The sequence below is a fragment of the Dromaius novaehollandiae genome, chromosome 3 (assembly GCF_036370855.1).
Source record: "Dromaius novaehollandiae isolate bDroNov1 chromosome 3, bDroNov1.hap1, whole genome shotgun sequence".
NCBI classification, from domain to species: Eukaryota; Metazoa; Chordata; class Aves; order Casuariiformes; family Dromaiidae; genus Dromaius; species Dromaius novaehollandiae.
This window is the reverse complement of record NC_088100.1, coordinates 75,501,795-75,528,439: the sequence shown is the minus strand read 5'-3', so window position 1 is coordinate 75,528,439 and position 26,645 is coordinate 75,501,795. Positions and strand designations below refer to the sequence as shown.

Below are 26,645 nucleotides of genomic sequence, written 5' to 3'. Positions count from 1 at the left end.
TGCACCGAGCAGGGTTGTGAAGTGTTGCAAAGACTCTGGCCAGGTGTGTGTTTGGGGTTGAAACCATTCAGAATGGGGAACTCTGAGAGACAAATGTTAGTACAGTCATATCTTCATCTGATAGAGAAACTGTAAAAACCACAAGACTCATGCAGCTCCATGACCCTGTTGCTGGAATCATTAAAGTCATAGTTCTGTGAACTATAGCTTAATATTGAGAATTTGAATAGGTGTAATAGAAGAAGATGGCAAATTCCCTTACAAGAAGGACGGTAGCTGAACATTTTGGAAGTTACTTGGTTCACATAGCTGTACTTTTTAGCGTCTTCATCTAATGTATTTCATGTGCAGCTGTAGCTCAGAGGCTGTCTGATTAGTTTATTTACTAATTTATTGTCTTGTGTTAATTCACTCCAATGGAGGGCAACATCTGCTGCTTTGATTATTACGTGAGCTCAAGTATGGAATTATTTATTACAAGAACAGTAAATTGAACATGAGCACAGCAGTCACCCCAGTGACTGAGGCTGGCCTGTTTCTTGCAAAAGCCTTTGAAGAGAGGCAACCATGATGTGACTGATAAAACTGAAATGATTACATATGTCACATGAGTAGTTATCAGAAAAGGACAGTCATAGTTTCACATCCTCTGTGAGTCCCATTTCTCCACTTTCTCCAAAATATGGACTATCTCTTCTTTTTGTCATTGAAACTGTGTTGCTTTTTTCACTCCTTGGGTCCTCTTCTCTGTTCCTACCACTCTATGCATCAGGTTTGTGTGACTTTTTATGACTTTCAAAATAATACAAAACACTATTCAAGCCACATCTCTGTCCTGCCTTCCATTGTGTTTTCTGCCATCTGCTTCAATGACACTACCCTTTACCCTACCAGGGGACACAAGCTTTACTTATATTTTGTCACCATTAACCCAGTATTACTGTAATTAAATGATGTTACTCACTGAGGTGACATAGAATTTAACAACAAATTTGAAATAAACCATATTAGCATCAACATTGTCATTTTTAACTCTTTCTCTTTTCTTTTTTAGCACTAGGAGACATACTAGATGGCTATGTAAGAACAGAGGGGGCTTGGCTGCTCAGCTCAAAGAAGCAAACTTATAAGACAAGTAGTGAAGAAAACTGCGCAGAGCAATGTGAAACCGAACATAAATTTACTTGCAGGTAATTTCTGCTGATTTCCATATGTTTCATCGCAGATGATGAAGTATTTGGCCTTATTTATTGATTGAACTTTTGAGGGACTTTTCTAGAAGTATGTGTTTCTGAGGTTTGTGAGAAAAACAAAAGATCTGTAGAAACTGAATGCCTGGGAGATTTGGGTGAAGACAGCAAAAAGCAATAAGGAAATTTCAAAAATGATGTTGGATTTTTATTGGAAAACATCATAATACCTTGATGAACAGTTTCACACATTGAAAACCAGCCTGATGTGGTTCGATTAATGCTTTTACACTCCTTTTGCCACAAACAGTCATAAATAATTGCTTGGAAATTAATACAACAGTAATGACATTGCTTAGGTTCATTGCATTGCCAATTATGCTGCAGATGTATCCATTATTCTGAGTTTTACTAGAGTTATGTAACTTCTGTTCACTTTGAGAAATAGGCAGCCATCTAACCTTTAATCATCTGACTGTCCTAAATCCTATTTGCATCCAAGACTTCTCTCTACATCTGCATTTAACCAGGCCCAGGGGGTTAGGGAGCACCAAGGGTGCTGGCCAGTCTATACCACTGTCCTTTGCTCAGGCCTCTATCCTAGTAAAGACCATTGTACTCTTAATTCCTAGAAGACCATTGAACTTCAGCATTAAAGTAGGCATTAGTGGTAATGAAGAGAGATAATCTTTAATGCGGTGGGAGGCCTTCATCCCATATGAGGCTGGGGAGGTTTTCTTCTCTAATCTTTGTGAGTTCTTGATCTGCCACTTCTGTGGGACACTTTTTGAACTCTGAACAGGACTTGTCTGCAGGATTGTTTCCAGCCTTTGATTCCCTATCAAGGCTTTTATTCAAGGCAGGGATACCCTGCTGCTGAGTTTTTTGACATGTTCTGTAACTTTGTGTTCTAAATCTAAAAAAGAGAACTACCCAGCATCAAAAGGGAAGATTTCACTTATTTTAAAGAGATGTAACAATAAAGGATCACAGAGGTACTCTGTCTGAGTGTGTGAAGTATCACCTGCTCCCTTTGATCCAACTCCCCTCTCTGGAGACCACACAGAGAAGGCATTGCTTCAGTAATACTTAGCTCAAGCAGGTGGGAAGAAAGACAGAAAAGCTAGGACTTTATATGCAGATAACATATTTATTGTTTGTAGAGAATTATTGTACCCTGTTGGGACATGTTCAGATACACCATCATTCCTCAGCCTCTGCCTCAGATCAGATCCAACATCACCAAAGTTTATGAGATTCTAACAATGGAATAACACCAGGGCATTCTGTCCTTGCCTCCCTAATTAATTACATTTGCTATATCAGTGAGATTTCTTAAAGTCAGTAAAGAACGGATGATGTCTGGCACGGAGGAATCTGGAGGAAATGTGAATGGTAGGCAGAGCTTCAAAATCATGCCAGCGCCGCAGGGCAGTCATATCAGTACTTCAGAATAATGAAATCAGGTCAATGTTCCAATCTTGTCATCAGGCCTTAGCAGTGTTTTGGACCATCCTTGTTAGCTACGCCTCTCTTTGTAAATTAGACACTACTGAGAGCTGGGCTTAGAGCAGCGAGAACAACCCCTAGCGTGGTTTTGATGAAGAACAGCTAGCACTCCCCAGACAACTCATGGACACCGTTTGGAAGTTAGCATTCCCAACAGTAAGTTCAGATGTGTTCACTCTCATTTGGAAGCTGTGAGAATTTACAGGTATGGATGCATCTACACCATGTCAGTTGGCCTCAGGGCTAGAAAACGGGCTCTGTCAGTATTTCATTCCCTGGTACAGACCTAGCCACTGACTACCACATTGCTCTTGTTCATTATTGATTCATAAACGGCAGACATAGAAATTACTTAGCCTGTCAGGAGTTTTCCTTAGATAATAATGTGCAGGTTACACCATCCACTCTAGTTTTACAGGATGTCTTGTAAACTGAGCATTTACTGACTAGACAAATGGCAGTATTTTCCAAAGTGCTTACATTGCTTTGAGTATGAAGAGCCAGAACAGTTATCATAAGGTAATTTAAGGTGCTGGCTTGTTGTGTTTTGCGTACTCCTTGGTAACTGCTGACATGCCTCAATTTACTGCAGAATATCTTGCTTTTTGAATGACCACTAATTTTTTTGAAAGAAGGTCAAGGTCCTTGTGCAGGTGCTGTCTTTAGCATGTTCCTTTGCATCTCTGGCACATTATAAATCCTCTTTTATTTCCCTTGCTGTAACTTGTTCTTGTAGCTCCCCTTCAACCTAGGTTTGGTATAGAGACTTAGGAGTCAAAGTCACCACTGAAAATGGGAGCCGGGATACTCAGTGATTTGGGAAACGTTACTGAATCCTAAACTTTGCTGAAGTGAAGTGTTTGCTAAAGTTGTAACTGAATACTAGAAAAGGTATTCAGAAAAATAATGTACACATTCAATTACTGTTTCTTACATTGGTCTCTCCTTTTAATTTCAACAGGGCCTTCTTATTCACCAGTAAAGACCAACAGTGTTTAACGTTGGCCGAGAACACCAAAACAGCAGTAATATTCAGAAGAACAAATGCAGTTCTTTATGAAAAAAGAAGTATGTCTGTATTTTGGTATTACTTCACTGAGTTTTGCTTTCCAGTGGGACTCACATAGCCCTGTTATAAAAACAGGTGGCTAAGTCCTCCTTGGGTCATGTGAAAAGGATAGGTCAGCCCTTCCTTACCCTCTGTTTCTTGCCACAATTGCTGGTAAAGCTGTGGTGCCAGTTCTTTCCCAGATCAGTAGTCTAGAGTTTTTCCTACTCCCTAAATGTAGATAGCAGGATCCACAAGGCAGAAAAGAGCACTGTTGCTCTGGGAATGGGAATGGTGCTCAGAGTAACTGAGGTGCTTAAGACTCCCTTCTTCTTCTAAACCACCCTGATAACCCGTAGCTGCGTCCTTCCTGACTCTGCTGAGGTTACTAGGAACTTGTGCTGGCAATGATTTCTGTGATAGGCCTTTGCCCGCTGGAAAACTGATGGAAATTACCAGAAAATTTCATATGTATCTCTAAAGAAAATTCATGGTTTATTTGGGCAGGACTCAAACCAACACTGTTTTAGTTTCATGTATTATCAGAAAGATTAGAGGTATTAACTATGCTTCAGTTAAAAATGGTCTATTGTTATAGTATTTGTATATTGTTATATGATTTTTTTACTCTTTAATTAATGAACTTTGGTGAAGTTTTTATGCTATTCTATGTTGTAATGAATATAATTAATGAATGTGGTGATATTTTGGATTCACCAATTATATATGTTTTATTCCTGGTCACTGGGTTTTGTCATGAGTGGGGATTGACTGAAGTGTATTTGATCTAATATTCTATGTGAAGATATTAAGTCTGTCTTTAAGAAATGTCAATATCCAAGTTCTTGATCATCTTTTGAAAAATCTATCACCGTATGCCAAATGCAGACATATGATTGGGTTCTAAAACAAATTTTGAATTGCATAATCAAGCACTGAGCTCTTGCTATCCATGAGAGAGAAGAAATGTATTTCATTTTTAATGTAAAGTAAGTTTCATTGTATCATTCTGTGACTTTAGTAATATACCAGGGAGAAAAGATCTCCTTACTGATCACTCAGCCACATAAGATAATCACTGAGCTTTTTTTATAGAAACAGTACTGCTCTGTGTTAAATAATGTAGGGAATATTGCCTTTCACCATGTGTTGATTTATAAAGTTTTTTAAAATTTTGATAAATTTGAAAATATTCAGCAATTGGAAACGGTAGTAACAACTGTGGAGTTCATCTTCAAGTTGTCAGCTAGTGCAAATCATTCAGTGGTTTCAATAGGCCAGATCCTTACAGGAAGTCAAGAATCACAACAGCTAGACTGTAAATATCAATAAGCCCCCATCAAAATGCATCTTTACTCCTCTTTTGACTTCCTTGAAAGCACTGTTGGATAAGGTGGTGCTATGTGTACAGCACCTGCAAGAGCATTTTCTTGTAATCAGTTAATAGCTTTGGCTGAACTGCAGCTGAACATCTGAATGACATTTTGTTCTGACATTGTAAATATAAGGAAAAGACTTTTTCACAGTGAAGATGCATAAGCACTGGACCACATTGCCCAGAGAGGCTGTGGGACCTCCACCTTTGCAGATATTGACTGGATAAAGCCCTGAGCAATCTCATCCAGATCAGCTTTGAATGGGAGTTTGGACCAGAGACCTCCAAGGGTCCTTTCCAACCTAATTTTTTCCATTCTGTGTAATTCTCGTATTTTTACAAAATCTTTCAGAGATACTTGACTTTTCTCTGATTTTCACAGCAATTTGTATTTTAATTTTGACTGCTTAACTCACCCAAACTATTATAATTAAAGAAAAATAGTAAACAGTTGCCTTTATTAACTCACTGCCTGGCTTGAATATTCTTTGATGTTTTAAATGGTCAGATCACTACTAGAATTACTTTTTTCTGGCAGAGAATTTGGTTCTACCTGAATAACCCATCTGTAACAGCTGGCGCTAATGCTCTGAAGTATATAGACAGTTGCCTTTTGGTATATGAATCACTGCTAAACAATGTAATATTTGGAACATAAGTTATTTTTATTATAGCCAGAAGTTGGTGGGAATTTCCCTAACTCATGATTAAATAGTACTAAACAAATCTTCTGCAGTTCCTACTGTAGAATGAAAACTGAATGGATGCGTTGACAAATAAAAAAACTTAAAGACTGAATAAATAACTTATATTTAAATATTCCTGATTGATTTTGTTTCAGTACTGTGATCAGAAGCTGGACTGTGGTTCTGGTTTATCCTATTATTTCTGAGATGTCATTTGGATTTACTGAGATTAGAACCTGGATGACAGTACTGCAACACTCAGTGAGAATTAGCTACTGCATCCTTTTAAGCCTTTCAAGGCACAGACAGATTTTAGTTTCTTGGAAAGCAGAGCAACCCCATCAGTAAAGATGTGAAAAACTAGTTTTGCTGAACCAAAATATCAAAAAATTGTCCTCATATCCACCCACAGAAGTCAAAAGATTGACCTAAATATTAAGAGCAACAAAAATGAAGTTCATTTCAATTGTTCTGTTTTCTCTTTTGGTTATGAGCTTTTTGATTACAGCTGGGTGACATTTCCAAAATTCCAGTACAAAGCATGATAGATTTCTGATTGACTGACTATCTGTCTGTCTGTCTGTCATCTATCTATCTATCTATTGTGTGTGTGTGTCAAAGGATTTCTCTGTTACTCATCTTTTCATTTTCAGAGGGTCTTAAATGAAAAAAAAAATCATTTATCCATTCTAAGGATAACATCAATTTAATTTTCTTGTGTTACAGTACACAAGACAAAAATGTAGCATTTACCTAGGTAGATCTCATCACTGCTCCTGGCAGCTTGCTACTATCCTGATATTTCAGGGAAATTCCTTTCATGTGTCCAGATGTTTTTGCAATACTGTTGCTGAAACCAACATTGTTTTTTTGACCAGAAGCAATTAGTATCTGAGAGTAATTACTTTTTATCTTTGCTTTCAAAGAAGTGGATGCCATTTGGCACAAAAATCAGGTTTTTTAAATTGTTTATCCTACTGTGTGTAAAACAGAAGGTTAATCTTGTCTGTGTTGTGGAGAGAGTAATAAGAAGTAAAGCTTGTGTTTATGAATTGCTATTCACATACCTGTTTGTAAATAGTTAACCCAAGCGGACACGGGCTGAGTTTGGGGGATCGAAGCTGGTTATTTGTCATCAGACAGAAAGAAACCTAAAGGTTATATAAACGGTCAAAAGTTTATGCAAACAAAAAGAGTCAGCACTTGACCGATTCAATGTTCATTTATTCAGGGTTTTTAATGTTAATTTATTGCAAAACTCTTGAGGGATCCAAATGGCTTCCAACTAAAATTTCTACAGTAAGCTGCACATGTGCCCCTATATACACTGAAATAAAGGTGGTCCTAAAGGTAGACCTAGAAATACAGATCTAACGTACCTATCGGCCTACAGAACATCTGGAACTAATTTCAGATTCAAGCATTATTTTTTTTCACTTTTGTCAAGATAGATCTGTAGGTCACAACCTAGAAGAGAGATTTCTTCATTGCCAATGAAGTATGCATTGTGCATAGGGAAATTTTGAGTAGAGGGGAGACGTAAAGGTTGCGGAATGGTCCTGAAAAAAGTAAAATTAGGTTATTGCTTCAATTCGGTCCATATTTTTTAGAAAAAAGTGCATGGTGAAGCCTGTCTTAAGTGACAAAAGAAGAGCCTGACAAAAATGATTTGTTCCATCTGCTACTAAACACAGTAAACAATGACACTAAGAAAGTTTTGTCAATCTTATGGCCAGTGTGTTTGGACTGTGGGCCTACGGCAACAACTGATTTTATCATTTAACTTTTACTGGCAGTTTGAAAAGTAAACAAAGCTGATGGCACTCTTGACTCAGAGATGATGAATTTGTAACTGCATAAACCTGCACTGTGGACCAGCCTTGCAATAGATACTTTTTGTGATATCTTCATTTCTTTATATACATATTTTGTACTGACTGGTCCTGCACAGAGTGGCATTTGCACAAGCAATCTGTGTTAGGGCACATTAACAAGGGTCTGAAGTTCTGCTGATTTTCATCAGCTTTAGGTTTGGATGCTTGATGTTCCTCACTCACTATTTTATATTTGTTCCCTATAGCTTAATTAAGGCTGCAGTTTTGCAATACAGTGTGAAGCTTTTTTTCAAGTTTTCAAGCTAGATCTTGTTAACGGCATGACCCTGCCAACAGTTGCGCAGCTGTATCTGTGAAAGCAATGCGATGAAGCCCTGGGAAAAGAGGAAGCTGTGTGGGGCTGGGAATACTTGAAGCCAGTACTGCTGCTGAGCGCCATGATGTGAACCTGTGACTTTGGGCAGAGGAGCTATTAGATGAGTCTCCTGATTAGTTCTCAAAGCCCAAGGCCGTACTGCCAGGCAGTGGCTCTTCCTAAACCGCAGTTATCTAAGATCTGAGGCAACTTGCAGAAATGTGATTTCCTTCAGCTGTGTCTTGGCAGAGCTGACCCTTACATGCTTGCTCTTGGTCTTAGCCATGAGCTCTTTGATGGGAAAGATGGTTCAGTCTTCCCAGGACAATCTTAAAGGCTGCAGTGTGATTATTGTTGCTCCCTCTTCCAGCCAGGAAAAGGTGACCATGCTGAGCTTTCAGCTCTCGTTATTATTTTATGTTTTCAAGGCTACCAATACAAATCTAGGCTTAGGTCAGGAATAAGAACTCCCCTTAACTCCTATAAAGACATAGTTTCATTGTTAATTCCTTCTCTCTTTCTTTTCCTTTTTTTTCATGGAGGCGCTATTAAGTTCCAAAAGCTAAGAATGCTCAAAGTATATACCATATGTACCTTCAACCAGCTATCAATCTTATCTTGTACAGTGGAGAGTCATTGTTTCAGCATATCATGAATTAATTAGATTTCATTCATGACAAGGTGAACCTTAATGAAACATTGTCATCTGTATTTATATGAAGGTAATAAGTGGGATCAAGTTAAAAATACTGTTTTTAAACTGGTAAAATGCTGTGTGTATGCGTCTGTGACTTTGCACTGTTACCTTCTTCAGTTGAACAGCTCTGTTTTAAGGCCTGATTTTAATTACTAGGCATAACTATAATAATATCATCGGAGGCAATAAAAAGAGAATGTTTTTATATTTTGTTATGGTGCCTATAAAAATTTATCATTTAAATATACTGATTTAAATCAAAATCTGTTTTGATTTAAATCAAAATAGCCATGTTTTGTTACACCTGTTTCTCTGAGAATGCTCATTTAAGAGCTTTAGGCTTTCACATAAACTTTTCAATACTAATTAATTCAACATTGACATCAGATAACTAGTATGTTTTTACAAAGTCACCTTTCTATTTCTAAGGACATAAGAGACTCAGAATATGGCCAAATGTATTTAACATATTAGCATGGAAATGGATTTTGTATATGCTTAGTTCCAACAGAAACATGATAATATTGATTAATCAAACGTCTGTCATTTCAGTTTATCTTCTAGAATGCAAGAAGGGAAATGGGGTGGATTACAGAGGAACAGAAGCCAAAACTCGGAAGGGCGTGCAGTGCCAGAAGTGGGCTGATAATGTACCCCATAAACCAAAGTATGGCCTTTTCATATTTACTTGTATATTTTTCTGAATCTTTTCTAAGTAGTTTGCAGGTACTAAGTAATTTTATAGGCAGATTGTTTGGTGTTCAAGTTCTTCTTATGAATAATTTCCCATGCTTATCTTTCTCTAATCTAACTCATAGCTCAGAGTACTGCAGTTGGGGTTACATGATCAAAGGCGACACTGTCAGTTTTGCCATATTTTGTTTAAATTTTCTGGTCCTTAAACAAGCAAAACACTGGACAGGGAAGCACCTGGTTCTGCTGAAGTGAAATAAGACTGTTGTCATTAATCTCACTGGGGCAAGAATTTCATCTCTCGGCTTAAGGTATAAGAAGTGACAGATGAGATAGAGGTACATTATTTTATCAGTGAATCCATGGACGATTAGCAGGGCAGTATTTCTGGTATTTAATGAACAACAAGCTACAGGGTTTACTTAGTAACCTCCTATTGACATAACATAGCATTCAGATTACAGAGCTCTCACATGTTCAGAGAACATCCTCTCCCAGGGAACGTCCTCCATGAGATAACAGAAACTTTTCGCTGTGTGTTAAAAAAATACCTCAGCTGAACAAAAGTTACTGGAAGCTGAACAGCTGGTGTAAATACAAGTATTAAATACATAACTAGTCTCTGAGACAAAATATTTCTTGAAATCTGTAGCTACGGCACTGCTAACTCATCACCAGCGGCACGCAGTAGCAATAAGGAGACTTGAATGAATGACATCTACAAAGTGGTCCTCAGATAGAGATTTCCTTTTTAGAATTCAAAGTCAGCTGAATAGCCAGGACATTTCTCTTATTGTCTAATCCCATTTTAATTCTATTACAGTTACACACCTGAAAAATATCCCAGTGCAGGGTTGGAGGAAAATTACTGCAGAAATCCCGATAAAGATGGAAAGGGACCCTGGTGTTACACAACAGATCCTGCTACCAGATTTGATTATTGTAACATTCCAGAGTGTGAAGGTCAGAATACATATACCTTTTTTCTCTCTTTTTGGAAGATGTGTTTAAGAATGTGAACTTATTTTTATTTTTTGTTTTAAGTGAGGATTTGTTCCAAATCTGAGTTTAGTTCAACCTGGAACTTTCCAGAGGCTTTCAGTAAACACAAGGAAGATATCCAAAAAAATCCCAAATAGCTATAAAAGTTTTTTTCCCCTCGATAAAGGATGGTATATTAGCTTATTTTCTTACCATCATCCTAAAATTGGACCGAAAGACAGTTGTTAGTGCAGAAGTCAAAAAACATGATAGCAGGAAGGCACAGATTTTCGTTTATAGCTTAATACTTTTAATTTAGCTCCTTTTAAAAATACAGTCTTTTTTTGTCAAGTAGAATACTATAGATGTAATCAACTAGTTAAAGTCATCTTACTGAGAAGAAAAGCTTTTACTTTGCCAAAGAAGGGTTGTCCTTCAGCCTTGCACTTTGATTAGACTCTTGATGTTCAGGTGAGATCAATGTGAATGTTTACAGCCCAGTTCCATAGTGATTTTCTGTCTTTCTTGGCTTCATTCTGCCTTGCTTGTACAGTAGAGTGCATGCACTGCAGTGGAGAAAATTATCACGGAGTAATTGCAACAACAGTATCTGGGATTGAGTGTCAGCGCTGGGATTCCCAGAAACCTCACTCTCACGGATACCTCCCTGAAAAGTGAGTCAGACTCAGTGCTGAATGATTTGTTGTCAGGGTGGCTGGAAGACCACTCTGCCACAGACAGGCTAATCATTACAGTCAGTCATTAGTGACTTCTATTTTTAATTTTTTCTGTTCAGTTTTCCAGAGAAGGATCTGAAAATGAATTATTGCCGTAATCCTGATGGTGAACCTCGACCCTGGTGTTTCACTACCAGCCCCACTAAACGCTGGGAATATTGTGACATTCCTCGTTGCAGTGAGTCTGCCTTTTAGAGATCTAGGCACAGAGAGGCCATTTCGCAAACAGCTAGAACAAATAAAAAAAGGCCCCAAACATAAAAGATGGAATAAAAGATTGTGCTAAGTTTGATCTTGAAGAAAAAAAGAAATAACCTTAAAATGAACCTCTGGTAGCTCTTTTCGTGATAGAGGTTTCTGTCACAGGCATTTCTAGTGGTTTTGCCTGGAACGCATCTCTCTCTCTCCATGTGTTGCTCTGTGACCAGCTGTCTCAGTGGTTCTTACCTTCCTTCTGTGTTCCTCATTCGATGCCAAACATTATCACTCTTCCTGAAAATCTTCTGACCTTTGTTCTGCTCTTCCAGTTCAGTTCTCCCTTTTTAGATTTTCTTTTCCCCTAAAGTCCTGTCCTTTCTGCAATACTTTTCCTTGGAGCTTTTCTCCAGGCCTCATCCTCACTGTTTCTAGCTCTCACCAGCTAGAGTACATCTCTTTTGTATCTGTACCTATAAGCTGTATCTATTGCTGATGTGGCCACCACTTTCATCCCAGTTTTCTTCACAATATTGCCATTTGTTCACTTTTCAGCTCTCTTCTGATGGGACTGCTGGGCACTTGGTTGTGTTGTTTCCTGGCTGCTGTAAAAAAGCAGATGGAAACATCCTTCTGGCAGTCTGATTGTTCGTGAAAATGTTAAAGTGGGAGTAAGAAGAGTTAAGAAGATATGTTTAGATATATTCTCTACATTTCAGACTTTCCAAATGTTTTAGTCTTGATATCCTACCTGCAAAAAAATTCCAATTCAACTATAAAAGTCAAAGTGATTAATTTTTTCTTATATGTTTCAGAGACACTGCTTAATTTCAGTTCTTTTTTCTGGCATAGCTACACCCCCACCAATTCCTAAACCAGGGCGTCAGTGCCTATCAGGAAGAGGAGAAGACTACCAAGGCAAGGTATCTGTTACAGAATCAGGAAATACCTGTCAGCACTGGAGTGCTCAATCTCCTCACAAACACGCTCGCACTCCTGAAAACTATCCCTGCAAGTAAGTGAAACCTCTTCACTATTCAGCATCCATGAAAAGTGCCAAGGCACAGAGTTACTTCATCTTTCTCCAACTGTGCTGAAGCAACAGCTCTGCTCTTCTTACGTTACAACAGCTTGCATAATTCCTGTTTCACTCCTTTTTCTTTTCTCCAGTTTTCTTTTTATTTGATTATTTATTCCAGAGTACTAGTGTGTCCTCTTTTGGCTTTCAGGCTCTTCTTAAATTTTTCCCCCTCTTCAGTTTATCCTTTTACTGTATTCTTGTTCAGGTGAAGCAATGTGGAGTAAGAAAGTTATAATGATGATCTTCCCTTGTGGTTAGATTCTTTTACCCTACATTTCTGCCACACTGTTTTTGGGCTCAAAGTACAGGATGAAGTACAATCTCTCAGTACATCTGTCAGTCTATCAAGTATCTGATTTTCCATATCCAAAACACCAGTGCATTGCAATTATTCATCTAGAGACCAAGTACATATCATCGGTAAATGACAGCAGCAGTTAAGTATACTCTGCAGCAAGGTACATTCCCCTCTTGTTCGTAATCTTTATCAGATTTCCATGAGAGGCTTTTCTTAGTTGGGATTTCTGTTTCAGGAACTTAGAGGAAAACTATTGTAGAAACCCTGATGATGAGAAGATGCCGTGGTGTTACACCACCAACAAAACTGCTCGGTGGGAATATTGCACCATACCCTCCTGTGACGGGACAGAGCCAGAGACCCCTGGTAAGAACAACAGGAGACATCTGCAATATGGAAGTTAGATGTCCTCAGTTTTTGTTTTGAAAAATATCAGGTGACTCTTTGATTAGTTGTATTATTGCTGTCACTCTTATTATTGTTATATATCAGTTGAACTGCTGGGCCTGGTGTGGAGCCAGGTTGGTACTTTTAGTCTGGTGGAAAAGTGCAGAGAAAGTATAAATCACCTGCAGACCCAGATTAGGAAAAATTACAGTAACACAGATCTTTTCCTTTTGCCAAGTGGTGTTTTCCTCCACCTCTAATTTTTTAAATGATCCATACAGAAGGTAATTAGCTTCATATACCACTTCCTGAAAAATTCAATTCAAAGCAAAACCCAAGATAATTTAAGGCCAATGAACCAAGGCTCCATAAAAAGTAATCCAAAGAAAGTTCTCCTTACACAAGGCAAGCTTACTCCACACATGGATCTGTGGGAAAACCACAGGCATTCTCTACTCTGGAGAAATTTAGATCCAGGTGTAAACATTTCTGGATCTTTAGGTGAAATAAATGTGTATGCATGATAGTAAAATTGATGTACAAGTGCTTTTAATGAATAGAATCTCGCATATGAAAGCGATCCATGACATTCTCACTAATGTTTTTGGAAATCTTCCTTTCGATCTATAGTCTGAGTAAGATTTGTTACAGAGAGCAGCCTGTGGCAGTCAGAATTACTCTGGCTTGTTGTTTTCTGTTGGTTTTTCTATGCTCATGTATAAATATCAAAGTATTAAGATGCAAGGGAATGGTTTCTGTTATTCACTACAGCTGTTGATATGCCTGAGCAGCCTCAAATTATTGAGGAGTGTTTTCAAGGCAATGGCGTGAATTATCGTGGCACAACTTCTTTTACTGTCTCGGGAAAGAAATGTCAAGCCTGGAACTCAATGTCACCGCATCGTCACAATAAAACAGCAGAACAATTCCCAAATGCGTATGTTTATTTCACATTTCTGAGTTTCACTGAACAATGACCCTTAATGGACTTATTTTTATTTGCAAAACCTTTACAAAATAATGATTTTGTAGTTGGGGGTCTAGTCAATAAAATTAATTCCTTTCATTATTTTTTTAAATATGGAAACATTTTCTATTAGTCTCAGCTTTCAAATAGACCACAGCTGTCATTGTTATGTTTTAGCCTAAGTATTATTTAATACTGTATCTTTACATTACTTTGTAAAGGGTTAAGAGTTATCATAAACTTTCCCTTATACTGAATTAAGCTATTTCTACTCTTGAGTCTATTCATGAATATAAGTCTTTGCTTGCGAGTTTGCAGTTTTGTAGAGTTTGAGGAAAGGATGGGTTATTTTCTTAAGCCTAATATTTAGTATTTATTTATTCCAAAAAAAAAACCCTGCTCTTAAAAGCTATTAATCTCTTTGAATATGTAAAAAGAATGCTATGTTTTTATACCTATGAACATTCACTCATCTGTATTTGGAAACAGTATTACTATTATAAGCATTAATCAGTGAATATGTATTTGCATAATTAAATATTCTGCAAATATTTCTTGATTTTTTTTTTTTTTTGCTAGATAGAAAAATGATTTCCGTGATACCTGAAAAAAAAAAGAATATATACTACCTCTGTACCTCATCTATTTTCTAAAACGTTTTTTTCAAGTTCTTCTCAGAGCTTTGGCATGGATGGAAATACAATATGCTTACATTTGTAGGGACCTGAGGCAGAATTATTGCAGAAACCCGGATGCCGATAACCGCCCATGGTGTTACACCACTGACCCCGGTGTGAGATGGGAGTACTGCAGCCTGAAGAGGTGTGATGGTGCTATGCAAGTGAATTTGCCGAAACCTCCTCAGACAACACCGGAACCAAACCCTGGTATGAATACTTCCCACTTCCTCCAGGAACCCTCGTAACCAGCAAGGTGTATTTTTGATGGAAAAGTCACATAGAATTTAATGAGGATGAAAAATAGGGAACTCTAAATAATTATATAATTTAATATGACTATATTCATCCTTTTAATTTTCTGAACTGTCTTGTAGAATTTTATAGCAGAATTTCTATATTCAGTTTTGGATGGATATGACATCATTTATCTATTACATCCTGCAACATTGGAAACTCAAGGAAACAGATGGTTGGTAGCCTCCACACTACTGTGGGAGGGCTAACAGCAATGACAACTAATATAGAAGTAGATGCATTTTGCTGGCAACTGTTCTGGGGATGTCTTTTCCTGTGCCATGCCTCCACATTTCCGGGTTTCTGTTGCCCACTGGAGGATAGCTGGCTTTCTGAATTCAGTTCAGATGCAATTTTATTATACAGCAGATGTTTAGTCTGCTGCAGTTTTCATTTTTTATTCCATTATGTTCTGCTAGTTAAAAAACTAATAATTCTGGCTGAACGTATATGACTTCTCTGTACATAATGTAAAACGTGATGGTGGAGAGTTGACAGCGTCCATAAGAACAAGACTTTATAAAGAATGGTCTTCGTGGTATTGGCTTCTGAAGTCATGAGGGGTCAACTGAATCTAAGCTTTCTTTGATTTCTGACCTTCATGATCGTGAAGTAAACCTTGAAAATAAAAGCAAATTAAAATGTGATCGTTAGCCATTATTAACACTGTCCCAGCCTTCTTTCTTTGTATATAATACAACATAGGATACCTTGGTCCTAGAATTAATTGCACCATCTTATTTCTGCTTCACCACCATCAAGTATGTGACCCAATGGCTCACGCCTAACAATTGTTCCCTTTTCCTCTTTCTTTACAGACTGTATAAATCATAACGGTAAAGATTATCGTGGCACAGTAGCAAAAACTGGAAGGGGCAGGACTTGCCAAGCATGGAGTTCTCAGACACCTCACAGCCATGACTATTTCACTCCCTTGACGCATCCAAAGGCAGGCCTGGATAAAAATGTAAACAGCTGTTTGTAATACTTACTGTCATTGAGCATTTTCTGCTTTCTTTATGAGCCCTCAGCAAACATTTCATATTGGGTCTTTGTAAATTAATTTCTTCTCCTCAGTTCAGTCCAAGAACCTGAGCATGCTAGCTCTTGTTGATGTAATCAGTCTATACTTTTGTGAGACACAGATGTCCAGCAGGTCTGTCAAATGTTTCTGCAGCCCATGCAAAGGGCTTCAGAAGACCATTTGCTTCTCCTTGCAGCTGAGGGCTATCTGGAGTTGGTTTGTGGGCAGTATCTCTGCCTCTAGAGAGATTTCTGCTGGAAAGAGGAACTGGGGATCATAGGTTTCAGTGGCATCAGTATTGGGTGAGATGGTGAGGGATCCAATATTCAGTGCAAGTTCCTTGAGATATATACTTGAAGGACTGAAGCCTTCATTTGCTACTAACACTGTCCTCCCACATACCCCTCCAACTTCTGTCATAGTCCACCCCACAAGGATATACATGCCTCTAACTCCTCCTGTAACTCATCCTCCATTTCCTCTAGTCCTAATATAGCTATCTGTTACTAGCTCTCCTGTTCCCAGCCAATAGTTGCTAAGACTTGTAACATCTCCTACACAATAATTGCCTGGCTTGTGGCAAGCTGTGTATATGACATGAAGAGCTTGTCTGATGTTGCCAGTTTGAACTATTTCTTCTCCAGGTACATGGTTTTGGAACTTGCTCTAACCAATCATCTGATGGCATCACATAGCCTGTACTGAATTCCAGATCAAATTGGGGAAACTCTCTCTGAAAAAGCTGCTTGCCATAACTTTTTGGTTCTTGCATAGAACAAATAATAAGGACTCTTGTGGAATGGAAGCAAAGATCTCCTCCTTTTTCCTAAAACATCAGATATGTTTCAGAGTAAGGAAGGGAGCTAGAAAAATATCTAGTAGCATTTCTAAAATAGAAAGGAGACTGAGAAGAGGAAGTCACAGTCCAGGAGTTCAGACTGTTTTGTACTCTCCCTGACAGCTCCCGTGGACAATATGGCAGACAGTTCCCTGCCCATGCTCCTTCTTTTCTCCTCTCTGCATTACTGAACACTAGGTCTGGGCAGGAGAAAGAGGGTGAAGATGTTCTGGAAGAGCAGAATTGTGTTAGAACTGCTGCAGGGCCAAGTGGTCTTGCTTGCTGTATTTTAGAGTGGCTGATAAGCACACACAGATAGTGAGACTCAGTTTGAGATGAAGCCATCTAAATTCACGTGCCTACATCTGAGTGCTTCCAGTTGTATGCTGAATGGAGATTGGTCAGTATGGCCAGTGAAACACAGAGAGTAATTCAGCTAGCCAGACACCCTACGTCAGGATGAAATGAAGAGTCCATCTATGCCTGTGAGTTGGATAGGCATCATCCAGTTGTGCAAGAGCACCTTGCACAACACCCATTTGCTGCACAGTCACGCAAGCAGAGCGGGTGTGGAAAGACCTCAGGGCTGACCCTACCCTTCTACTACCCACAGTATAAGCATGAATAGACAACTTAGTACTTCCGAAAACCCTGCCCTAGGTCAAGCTCTTCTACTTCCTGAGAGCTTAGGGGTCTAAGCTTGCCCCAGTGGATTTTGCTGGCTGAAAACAGTTGTACAAGTTTAATTTTTTATGACCTTTTTCTAAATTCACAGAAGGAATAGAAAAATGAAACAATTTTTGCCAAAAGGAATTAGGAATCACTCATCAATAAGAAAGTGAAAAAACTATTTCCCAAATGTAATTTGGTATTATTTTGAAATATGCATTGATAGACTTCTTTGTCCCTCCTTTAATAGCTGGTGTCTTCATTCTTGTTACAGTATTGCAGGAATCCTGATGGAGATGTGAATGGACCTTGGTGCTATACAACAGACCCAAGAAAAGCCTGGGAGTACTGTGACATTCCCAAGTGCCGTAATTATTCCTTTAAAGACTAGCGTCTCCCTTTCTTATAACCTTGTATGAACACCGGAAGACATTCACTAGTTAATCTGAGACTGATCTAAGAGAGAACAAGAGCTTTAGATTGGAAATTAAGGTTCAGGAAAGTGATGCTCAAAAATCCTTGTCTAAAGTCTTAAGAATGGTACTTATTCCTTGGAATCTCCAAAAGCAGCACAAGATTTATGTGGAGCCCACTGAAGTTCATGGGGGTTTTGCCATGTGTTTCAAAACGAGGCTATTACTATAGAATTTGCCCATCCTCCTGTTTGGTCACTTGGCATAACTAAGTCATATGATGTTTGTGATGAGGCTGAACAGGAGATGCTCTTATTCAAACAAAATTCAGAAAAAAATCTGCTGATGCAGTTCTGATTCTGTCCTGGATGTAAAAACAGATTTTCCTTTCTCTGGTATTGTGCCATATCTGATGTCTGGCCCTGGATATTCAACCATATTCTCTTGTCTTTGCTACTAGCTGTAAAACAGTTCAGTACTCTGAGGTGACATGGCAAAACAGACAATGATAATGTTTTACAGCGTTTTGCCTTCTCATCCAGCAATAGCAAAGACTATGCCAGGAAGAGAGGTGGTTCCCACCCGAATGAAGAGTATCTATTGCCACTGTATCCTCTCAGTTGTTCCTGTGAGCAGCAACATACATTTCAGTATCTTTGATCAAAAGCCCAAAATGGAACAAGCTAGAAAAACAAAGATGTTCCATAACATACATATACTGTAACTGTAAAATTACTGCTGCCTTGAAAGTATTGGACTGCGACTCTTAGGGGGGAAAAAAATGACATTTTCACATAATTACAGTCTTCACTTTGTAGATCCAAATTCCCTTTAAAATTAGCACTTTTTTTCAGCTGCTCAGTTAAAGAGCAGAGGAAACATGGCTTATGCCTTTAACTTCATTAGTGTCTTTTGTTGGCACCAACAAATTCTCCATGCCACGTTATTAAAAGTCAGTTTCCCATGACTAAACAAAAGCAACCCTTTTTGCAGAGTTTGGAGACGTTTGAAGTACTAGGAGTCTGGACAAAATTTTGTTATCCAGAGACAGTGATTGAATTGCACTTACTATATCACTGAGAAAAGTGTAAATACAGCTTGTAGTGCAGCTTTTACATTGCTATCACCTGTAAGAGTACATCTAAAGAAAATATTAGGAGAATTTATTTTTCTTTCTTTCTGTCTGTCTGTCTGTCTCTTTCTCCCTTCCCCTCCTTTCTTCTATTACATTGTAGTTACTAGTCATGCGTAATTTCCTGCCCACTGATAGACAAATGAAATGTGTACTTGAAAAAATTTTGCCAGGCATTATACTGAAAGTAATATTCTAGATACTGACAATTTTAAGAGTTCCAGATGAAGGTAACCTGACATCATTTAAGTGGTTTATGGTGTATAATTGCCTGCACAGAGAATCAAAAGGTGAAGAGATAAATGTAATAGATTCACTTCAGAGTTTTTTGAGTACGGTGTAGTGTATATAGCATGTAGCAAATACTTTGAAGTTGTTCATAGTGATTTCTTTCTTATTCTACAGCACCTGCTCAGTATGAGTGTGGAAAATCCAAGTTCAGACCAAAGCTGTGTGCTCAAAGGATTGTTGGTGGGTGTATTTCACATCCACATTCCTGGCCCTGGCAAATCAGCCTCCGAACAAGGTATAGCTATTCCACCTTACATTAGACTTTACAATCAAGGAACCAGGAAACAATATAGACCTTACGTCTTACAGTATGTTATAGTAGGTAGCTGCAACATTCTAATGGGAATCTTGCTTTTAGTTTAAAAATAACACAAGGCTTAAATATCTTTAAACTAAAACTTAAAAATAAGCATTATTAAGTTTATGTTATGTTATTCTGTGATAATCTTAAAGAATGTCATTCACATAATCAGGAATTCTCCAGTTTTGTGACAAATATCTATAGAATAGACACAATTGATAATTTGAAAATTACTTTTATCTCAATAAAATGCAGAATGAATTTAAAACTGACACTATATCCTGCAGCATAATCAGTATCCTACAAGTAGAAATAACAGTTTGAGGTATGGCTAGTAGACATCTTGATCGGCCCTTTCACCTAAGCATTTGATCCTAATGGCTAAGTTGATAGCAAAACTAAGAATCCAGTCTAATTCCAAAGCTGTCTGACTGTGGTCAGAGCTAAATAGAAGCCATGATCTCTAAAAACGTATGTATCACTGCACGTAATGTTTTCCAGTAACAGAAACACTGGTTAATCAAAACAGAGATCTAGCTGTTTTCATAAAAGACCTTATAAAGATGTCTGTACAACTTACTGTCTTTGTAAGAAATATTGTCAAAGGAAAACAAAATGTTTGATTCTTAAAAAAATGGAGAATAATGTCTTTAGATTGTAAAGACCTATATTTTAGAAGGATGATAGTCTACGTCATGAATTGCAGTGCAATAGAATTAACTTCTCAGATTTAAACTTGTGTCTTTTTAATGTCTTTCTGCTGTATTGCAGTTTCGGCCTACATTTTTGTGGGGGCACTCTCATAGACCCACAGTGGGTTCTTACTGCCACTCATTGTTTAGAAAAGTAAGTATCTGTCATAAGCTGCAACAACATTTTCTTATATGATATAGAAAAATCAGAACAGAAACAAAATGGACCCAATAACCAACCTGAACCATCTCTTGCCTCTCAAAAAGTTTAAGGGTTGAGCCAAGTCTATTCATGATTCATTAAAGCAGAATTTTGATTGAAAAAAAATGGGTGACAGTGTTAACTTTTGCCAACTAATATGCATAGCAAGCCTTGATTTCATGTGCAGGTGATAAGAGATTAAGGAATTAAGCTTATGCCAAAGCTGGCATTGTTTTTCTTATTTTGACGTAACAAGGTAGCCAACAACATCGTAAGTGGTCTACATCCTGGGTGTGTGTGTATCTGCTCACGACGTGCAATCATTTCCAATAGGTCATCACGGCCATCTGCATACAAAGTATTCCTCGGATTACACAGAGAAAGAGCTTTAGAGCCATCAGTGCAAAAACGAGACGTTGAGAAATTGTTCAAGGAGCCACATGGGGCAGACATTGCTCTGCTGAAATTGAGCAGGTACCATTTCATCTGAGGTGTTCCTCTATTCTGATGTGACAAGTGGATTTGTCTGTATTTTGACCAAGCTGTGTGTGCTGTCACTGTGCAAATGAGTGTATGTTCCTATACCCAATGGGTTTAATCCGCTTTTTAAGAACAAGCCCTCCTCTTGCTTCTCTTTCTTTCCATTCTGCAGAAGCTCCAGTGGAAACCAAGGTGTTTCAGTTGCAGAGCTTCAGAAAGGGAAAGAGCTGATTTGGGAGAGGAGGAGAGCTAGGAACAGTAACCCATCTTGGCAGTGCACTAGGTGGCAGCTGCTGGGGGGAAAGGTGGGGGTGGCAGAGTAGGAGCGGGGTTGTGCCTAGAGGAGTTTTCACTCTGTGGCTTTCCCAACACACTTTTACCTTTATAAAGTAATGAGAGGTGAAAGCTGCCATATTAGGGTGGTGTGACCCCATCCGTTTTCCATGTCTAGGATGGGGACATTTCTTTTTCCAGTAGATCTGTCCAGTGCGCATTCAAACAGCATGCACGTTTGATGCCATACTGAGTATGGCCCTTCATTGGTCTTAAATTCTGTCTAATGTGCTGTTCAGTCCAGAGGGATATGTCTATATAGTGCACTTCAGAAAAAAACTTGCTTAAAGAAAAGATTCCACCAGAAAGCCTGTGATGTTTGAATTGTAGGGGTGCCAAGCATTGCTAGTTCCCATTGCCCTGGCTTGGACAGGAACACAGAATTGGAAAAGTTCTGCTGCATCAGTAATACAATTTCCTTGAAGTCATTTCAGAGTCCAACTGGTAAACTGACTGCTCCATCTTAAAATCAGTTGTTTCACTTCCCCCACCCTTGCCTGAAGCTCGGGATTTCAGAGAAGAAAGACTGATTGTGTATAAAATCTCTTCAGAAGCCTAAAGATGGTATCAGGGATAAATGTGCTAATGATTTTTCCTATATGAGTCTTTTATTTTTTTCAGCCCAGCAGTCATCAACGACCACGTAATCCCTGTTTGTTTGCCTAGAGAAAATACCGTGTTAGGAGGAAGAGAGGAGTGCTATGTGACCGGCTGGGGGGATACAAAAGGTGAGACAGCATTAACACATCTGAAAGCTCCATGTTCTTAGAAGAATATAGTATATACTTGTATCCAAACCGCGTGCTCTCTGAGTCAGAAAAACCCCAAACAAGCTTGCATGAGTACGTATTTTATCAAAATTCACGAGGTGCTGCCTTTCTTTCCATTGCCTCTCTCTGGTTTGGATTCTCCTGTCACTCAGAGCTATGTAAATTGAAATTCCTTAAACCCATACAAAAAGAGGAGAATCAAACCTAAGAATCTGCTAGTTCTTTTATCTCAGTCCACTCTGCTTTTCCCCAAAGTGAGCATTTAAGTAAATGAAAGGAAAGTTTTCTAGGCTATTTCCTAATCACATGAAGGTGAGTTTGCTCATCCTCTTGAGTGATTTTTTTCTCCCAGCCAGATTGGTCTAGATCTCACTCAAATGTAATCACACCTTCATTTTTAAAACCTCCCACAGCGCCTCAACTGAATAGAGAGCATCAGTACCTTTTCTGCCTCCTTACTTGTGACCTTCACGCCATCTTCCAGCTTCTGTTTACTTCCTACCTCCCCTCTTCTACAGATAGGAAAAGCCAGATGCAGAGAAATAAAATGGCTTGGGAACAATTCCCATGAATATCATTGGGCATCAGATCCATAGGGATGTACTGCAGGATGGGGGAGGGCAATAAGTGCAATGTGGATTTCAGTGGTGGGTAGAGAGTGATAGGTATCATAGTAATGGTAAAGCCTACTAATTTTTGTATCACTTCATGTTATGTACAGCAAGCTCATGCATAGTGTATAAAGACTGTGGTACTATGTTACTGCTTATCCCTATCATGATTTGCTCTGTAGTGATGCCCATTTATCCTTGTCATTTATCTTGTTTTGTTTGTTTTTTATTTGCAAAGAAACTGGTGGAGATGGCTACTTAAAGGAAACTGGTTTCCCTGTAATTGAGAATAAAGTATGCAATCGCCCTGATCTTCTGAATGGAAGAGTCAAAAAACATGAGCTCTGTGCTGGGAATATTCATGGAGGCACAGATAGTTGCCAGGTAAGAAAGTCTGTGGGCATTGAAGCTGGTTGTAAGCATGTTCAAATCAAATAGTGCTCTGCTTTTGGGCTTTAGAGGCTCAGAATTAGCCTCAGGATGGTGCCACACCACATGGCATAAGAGCTGAAAAATGCACCTGGCTTCTGCTCTTCCCTTGCTCCCTTGCCTGCTGCTACAAAGTAGCCAAGGTAATTTTTCAGGTAAGTGAACTACTAAGTGCATGTAGTACATGGCTACCTGGGCTAGATGTACAAGAGCTAGCTTAGAATGACTAATGGTTTGTTTTTCCCAGACCACTTTGCTTGTCTCAGCTAGACTATCTCCAATATCCAAGCTATCTCAGTCAACAATCTGAGTCATCTCAGCTAAAGATCAAGTAACAATACACTGCAGCCTGCCGTGCAGACATACCAACAGCCAGAGGAACTGCTTATTTCCAGGTGTCAGTGCCTCTTAAAAATCACTCCATGTGAGGCCAACTACATGCTAGACTTTCCTTTTGTTGAAATGGAAAGGTAGTGCTGGCAATTGTCCATAATGTCCAGCAAGCAGGGTATGAAGGCTCTCTCCAGAAGTCTAGATTTTTAAATTCAGTTCTTCGGTTTCTTTAAATACGTGAAAGGACTTAGAAATGCTCTTAACCTACTGAATCAAGCTGGAAACTTTCCTCCCCAAAAAGCTAGAAATGGCTCTGCAAAGTAGTCTGAAAACAAGTGCTGACCTGCCTCAGCAGCACAGCTATGCTGTATGCAAGTACTGTGATGGGCAAGCAGGCCATGGAGGGATGTGCACTCATGTCTTAAGAATATGGTTTGAATGCGTGCATTCAGTTTGTCTTGGATCATCTAGTGAAAATAGGAAGCCATAAAGACCTCAGAGAAGAGACTGAAGGAGGAAGCACAGTTTAACAATTACTAAGGGCAGTCAGATTCCCTCTCACCAAATCCCCTTACTGAAAAAATAAATGTAATTCCTGGGTGACAAGAAGAGATGAGTGTGCCAAAGTGTCCACCAAGTGTAGAAAGCTCTTCTCTGGCTAAAGCTCAGGTAATTTTTAAAACTTGTGTAGACCTCACATGTAAGAGGTATTTCTATTTCTGTGCCTCCTGTGAGAACATTACTCTTTGCATATTATACTGTCACTGAGAGAGTTATTCTGTTCTTTCTAATTCTGTTTAGGGGGACAGTGGAGGACCTCTAGTCTGTCTTGACCAAGATAAATTTGTCCAACATGGAGTCACCTCTTGGGGCCTTGGATGTGCCCAGTTCATGAAACCTGGTGTTTATGTCAGAGTTTCTAATTATATTTCTTGGATTAATAATATAATGGAAAACTACTGATCCTGGATATGGACTGCCCTCTCCTGGAAAGCAGTATGCACATTAGAAATATAAGATTCCAAGTGCAATATTAAAGCTACAATCATTCCTAACAAAGTAAAATAAATATAATCATCCATTTTAAATCACTATAAATTAACAGTCATTGACCAGAAACTCAGATTGTTACCCTTTTTCCAATATGTTCTATGGTTATCTGTATTTGACAATAAACCTACCAACCTCTCAAATACTTGTCAAAAATCCCAATACCATCTGCGACAGGACATCTGTATTTCAATCTTATATTAGGCTCTAGAATGACTTCTTCTAAGGTTGAATTTGTCAAGATGTTGGGCCTCCAACAAATGAAGGAGAACTACTGCTCACTTTCCGCGATGCGTCTGACCTTCTTACCAACTTAATGATCTAAAACAAAGAAGAATCTCACTGTGGATGTCATTCATGCATGCCAGGTTTTATTAGATGTATCTGCTATGGCATAATATACATGGGATGGAAAAAAGAAGTAAATGCCTTTGATTTGTATCTTCATATTTTTTATTGACATGGAAATCTGTGTGTCAGCAAAAGTACAACTGTTGCACCAGCAATATAAAACAGTGAATACAAAATAGCATTACCCTAACATTAGTCCATAGTGAAGGCAGAGAAATAACTGATGTCAGTCATTGCAGCAAGTATTGACAATATATGTATTATATTATAAAACTGTCATCAACAGTAGCAGTCTTGTCTCCCTATGTAACCTCTGTATGTACGTTTTTCTCCTCTAAAAGAAAAAGATTTACACGTCTGTGGTCATAGTAAATGAAAGCTATGCTCATAGAACAACTCTTAAAATACAGATACTTCTGTTGTTTTATAACGGCAAATTTCATGACATTTGAAGGAAAAGACCAAAAAAGGCCACCGTCCCCAAAACTCAGTGCTTTTCTGCTGAATATACATGTGCCATTATAGACATTAGGGAAAAAAAACTCTGCTGTTCTCTATGCCAAACCATGTCAAATTTCTGAACCATCAAACATTTCAGAATGTTACTTCTACTTCCTTCATGGGGATTCTATGTTTCATTTTACATTTGATATTCATTCTTTATTCTACCAGTCATTTGTTGCTGTCCGAAAGGTTTGCCTCCCAAAACGTGCTGTAAACAGGATTGGTTTTTGGTTGTCCAATGAGGCTGCTGTTAATGTGACAATCCTATTAGTCCCCTAAAAATGTACTCACACATTTTCGTTGCTATCCCCAAGAATAACTGCCATGTGGTTTTTACTGCTATCAGATGAGCTAGACTCAGATATCCACTCTTCACTGTTAACCTGTACACAGAGTCCCTTTCACTGTTCTTGACTGGGAGTTTTATGGGGTACTCTTTCTCATTATGTGAAGATGGATCCAAATAAGATAAATTTTCTTCTCATTTTAACAAAAAAAAAATTGCTACATTTATGTCTTCAGAAAGTCAATGCAGTCAAAGAACGACCTGACTGTCTCTCCCGCATCTCCCTAGCACTCTCCTTAGTATCGTCTACCTTGTGATGATAAAACCTCCCTCAATGAAGATGAGATAGAAAGGCAGCCAACCATGCTGAAAGGGACACCCAGCTACCAAGCTATCCCCCACTTTGTAGGTGTTTGCCAGAGAAAGTTTAGCTGACACTTGGCAGAGCGAGCATCCCCACTGCCATCCTACATCCTTTTCAGATGATCAAGGTAGCATCCCTCAGGCTCCTGAAGACTCCTGGTTGCATGTGGAGCCCTTCCTGCATTCCCAGCATAAACTAGGATATTCTGCAAAACTCCTCTATTTCCTGGAGTGGGATTCATTCAACCAGCTTTTGCAGTGCAGAGGTCCGTTCCTACACATGCCAAGGTGCATTTCATTCAGTCTAGGTTCCCTTCCCTTCCCTTTCCTTTCCCATACAGTACATACACAGAAAGCAGGTGGGTTGCATGCTACAAGTTCTTTTTCTCCTATAGACTATAATGGCAGTCTGAGAGCGATAAAGAAGAAATAGGTGACAGGATGATTTTTGCAGCTGCTACACCTGGAGTCTGATTTTGGGACAAGCAACAATGTCAGGGAAAAGTTCCAGTAAAGCATTCCTCCACGTATCTCTGTGGTCATGAGATTCAGCAAGCACAAATAC

General features: G+C 38.7%; 1 protein-coding gene across 1 annotated transcript in view; it reads left to right on the top strand.

Annotated features, from left to right (window-relative positions):
* The window catches only part of PLG (plasminogen), a 67,871-nt gene extending 42,869 nt beyond the window's left edge, over positions 1 to 25,002 (top strand). The window contains exons 22-39 of the mRNA XM_064510175.1: positions 1,055 to 1,190; positions 3,661 to 3,767; positions 9,248 to 9,362; positions 10,212 to 10,351; positions 10,923 to 11,043; positions 11,166 to 11,284; positions 12,154 to 12,316; positions 12,916 to 13,046; positions 13,839 to 14,004; positions 14,755 to 14,921; positions 15,827 to 15,975; positions 17,814 to 17,907; positions 19,490 to 19,610; positions 20,448 to 20,522; positions 20,904 to 21,044; positions 22,005 to 22,111; positions 23,003 to 23,148; positions 24,328 to 25,002. Coding sequence (XP_064366245.1) covers positions 1,055 to 1,190; positions 3,661 to 3,767; positions 9,248 to 9,362; positions 10,212 to 10,351; positions 10,923 to 11,043; positions 11,166 to 11,284; positions 12,154 to 12,316; positions 12,916 to 13,046; positions 13,839 to 14,004; positions 14,755 to 14,921; positions 15,827 to 15,975; positions 17,814 to 17,907; positions 19,490 to 19,610; positions 20,448 to 20,522; positions 20,904 to 21,044; positions 22,005 to 22,111; positions 23,003 to 23,148; positions 24,328 to 24,489 — 2,360 coding nt within the window. The 3' untranslated portion in view covers positions 24,490 to 25,002. The remainder of the gene's footprint in view (positions 1 to 1,054; positions 1,191 to 3,660; positions 3,768 to 9,247; positions 9,363 to 10,211; positions 10,352 to 10,922; positions 11,044 to 11,165; positions 11,285 to 12,153; positions 12,317 to 12,915; positions 13,047 to 13,838; positions 14,005 to 14,754; positions 14,922 to 15,826; positions 15,976 to 17,813; positions 17,908 to 19,489; positions 19,611 to 20,447; positions 20,523 to 20,903; positions 21,045 to 22,004; positions 22,112 to 23,002; positions 23,149 to 24,327) is intronic.
* Positions 25,003 to 26,645: the final 1,643 nt, after the last annotated feature.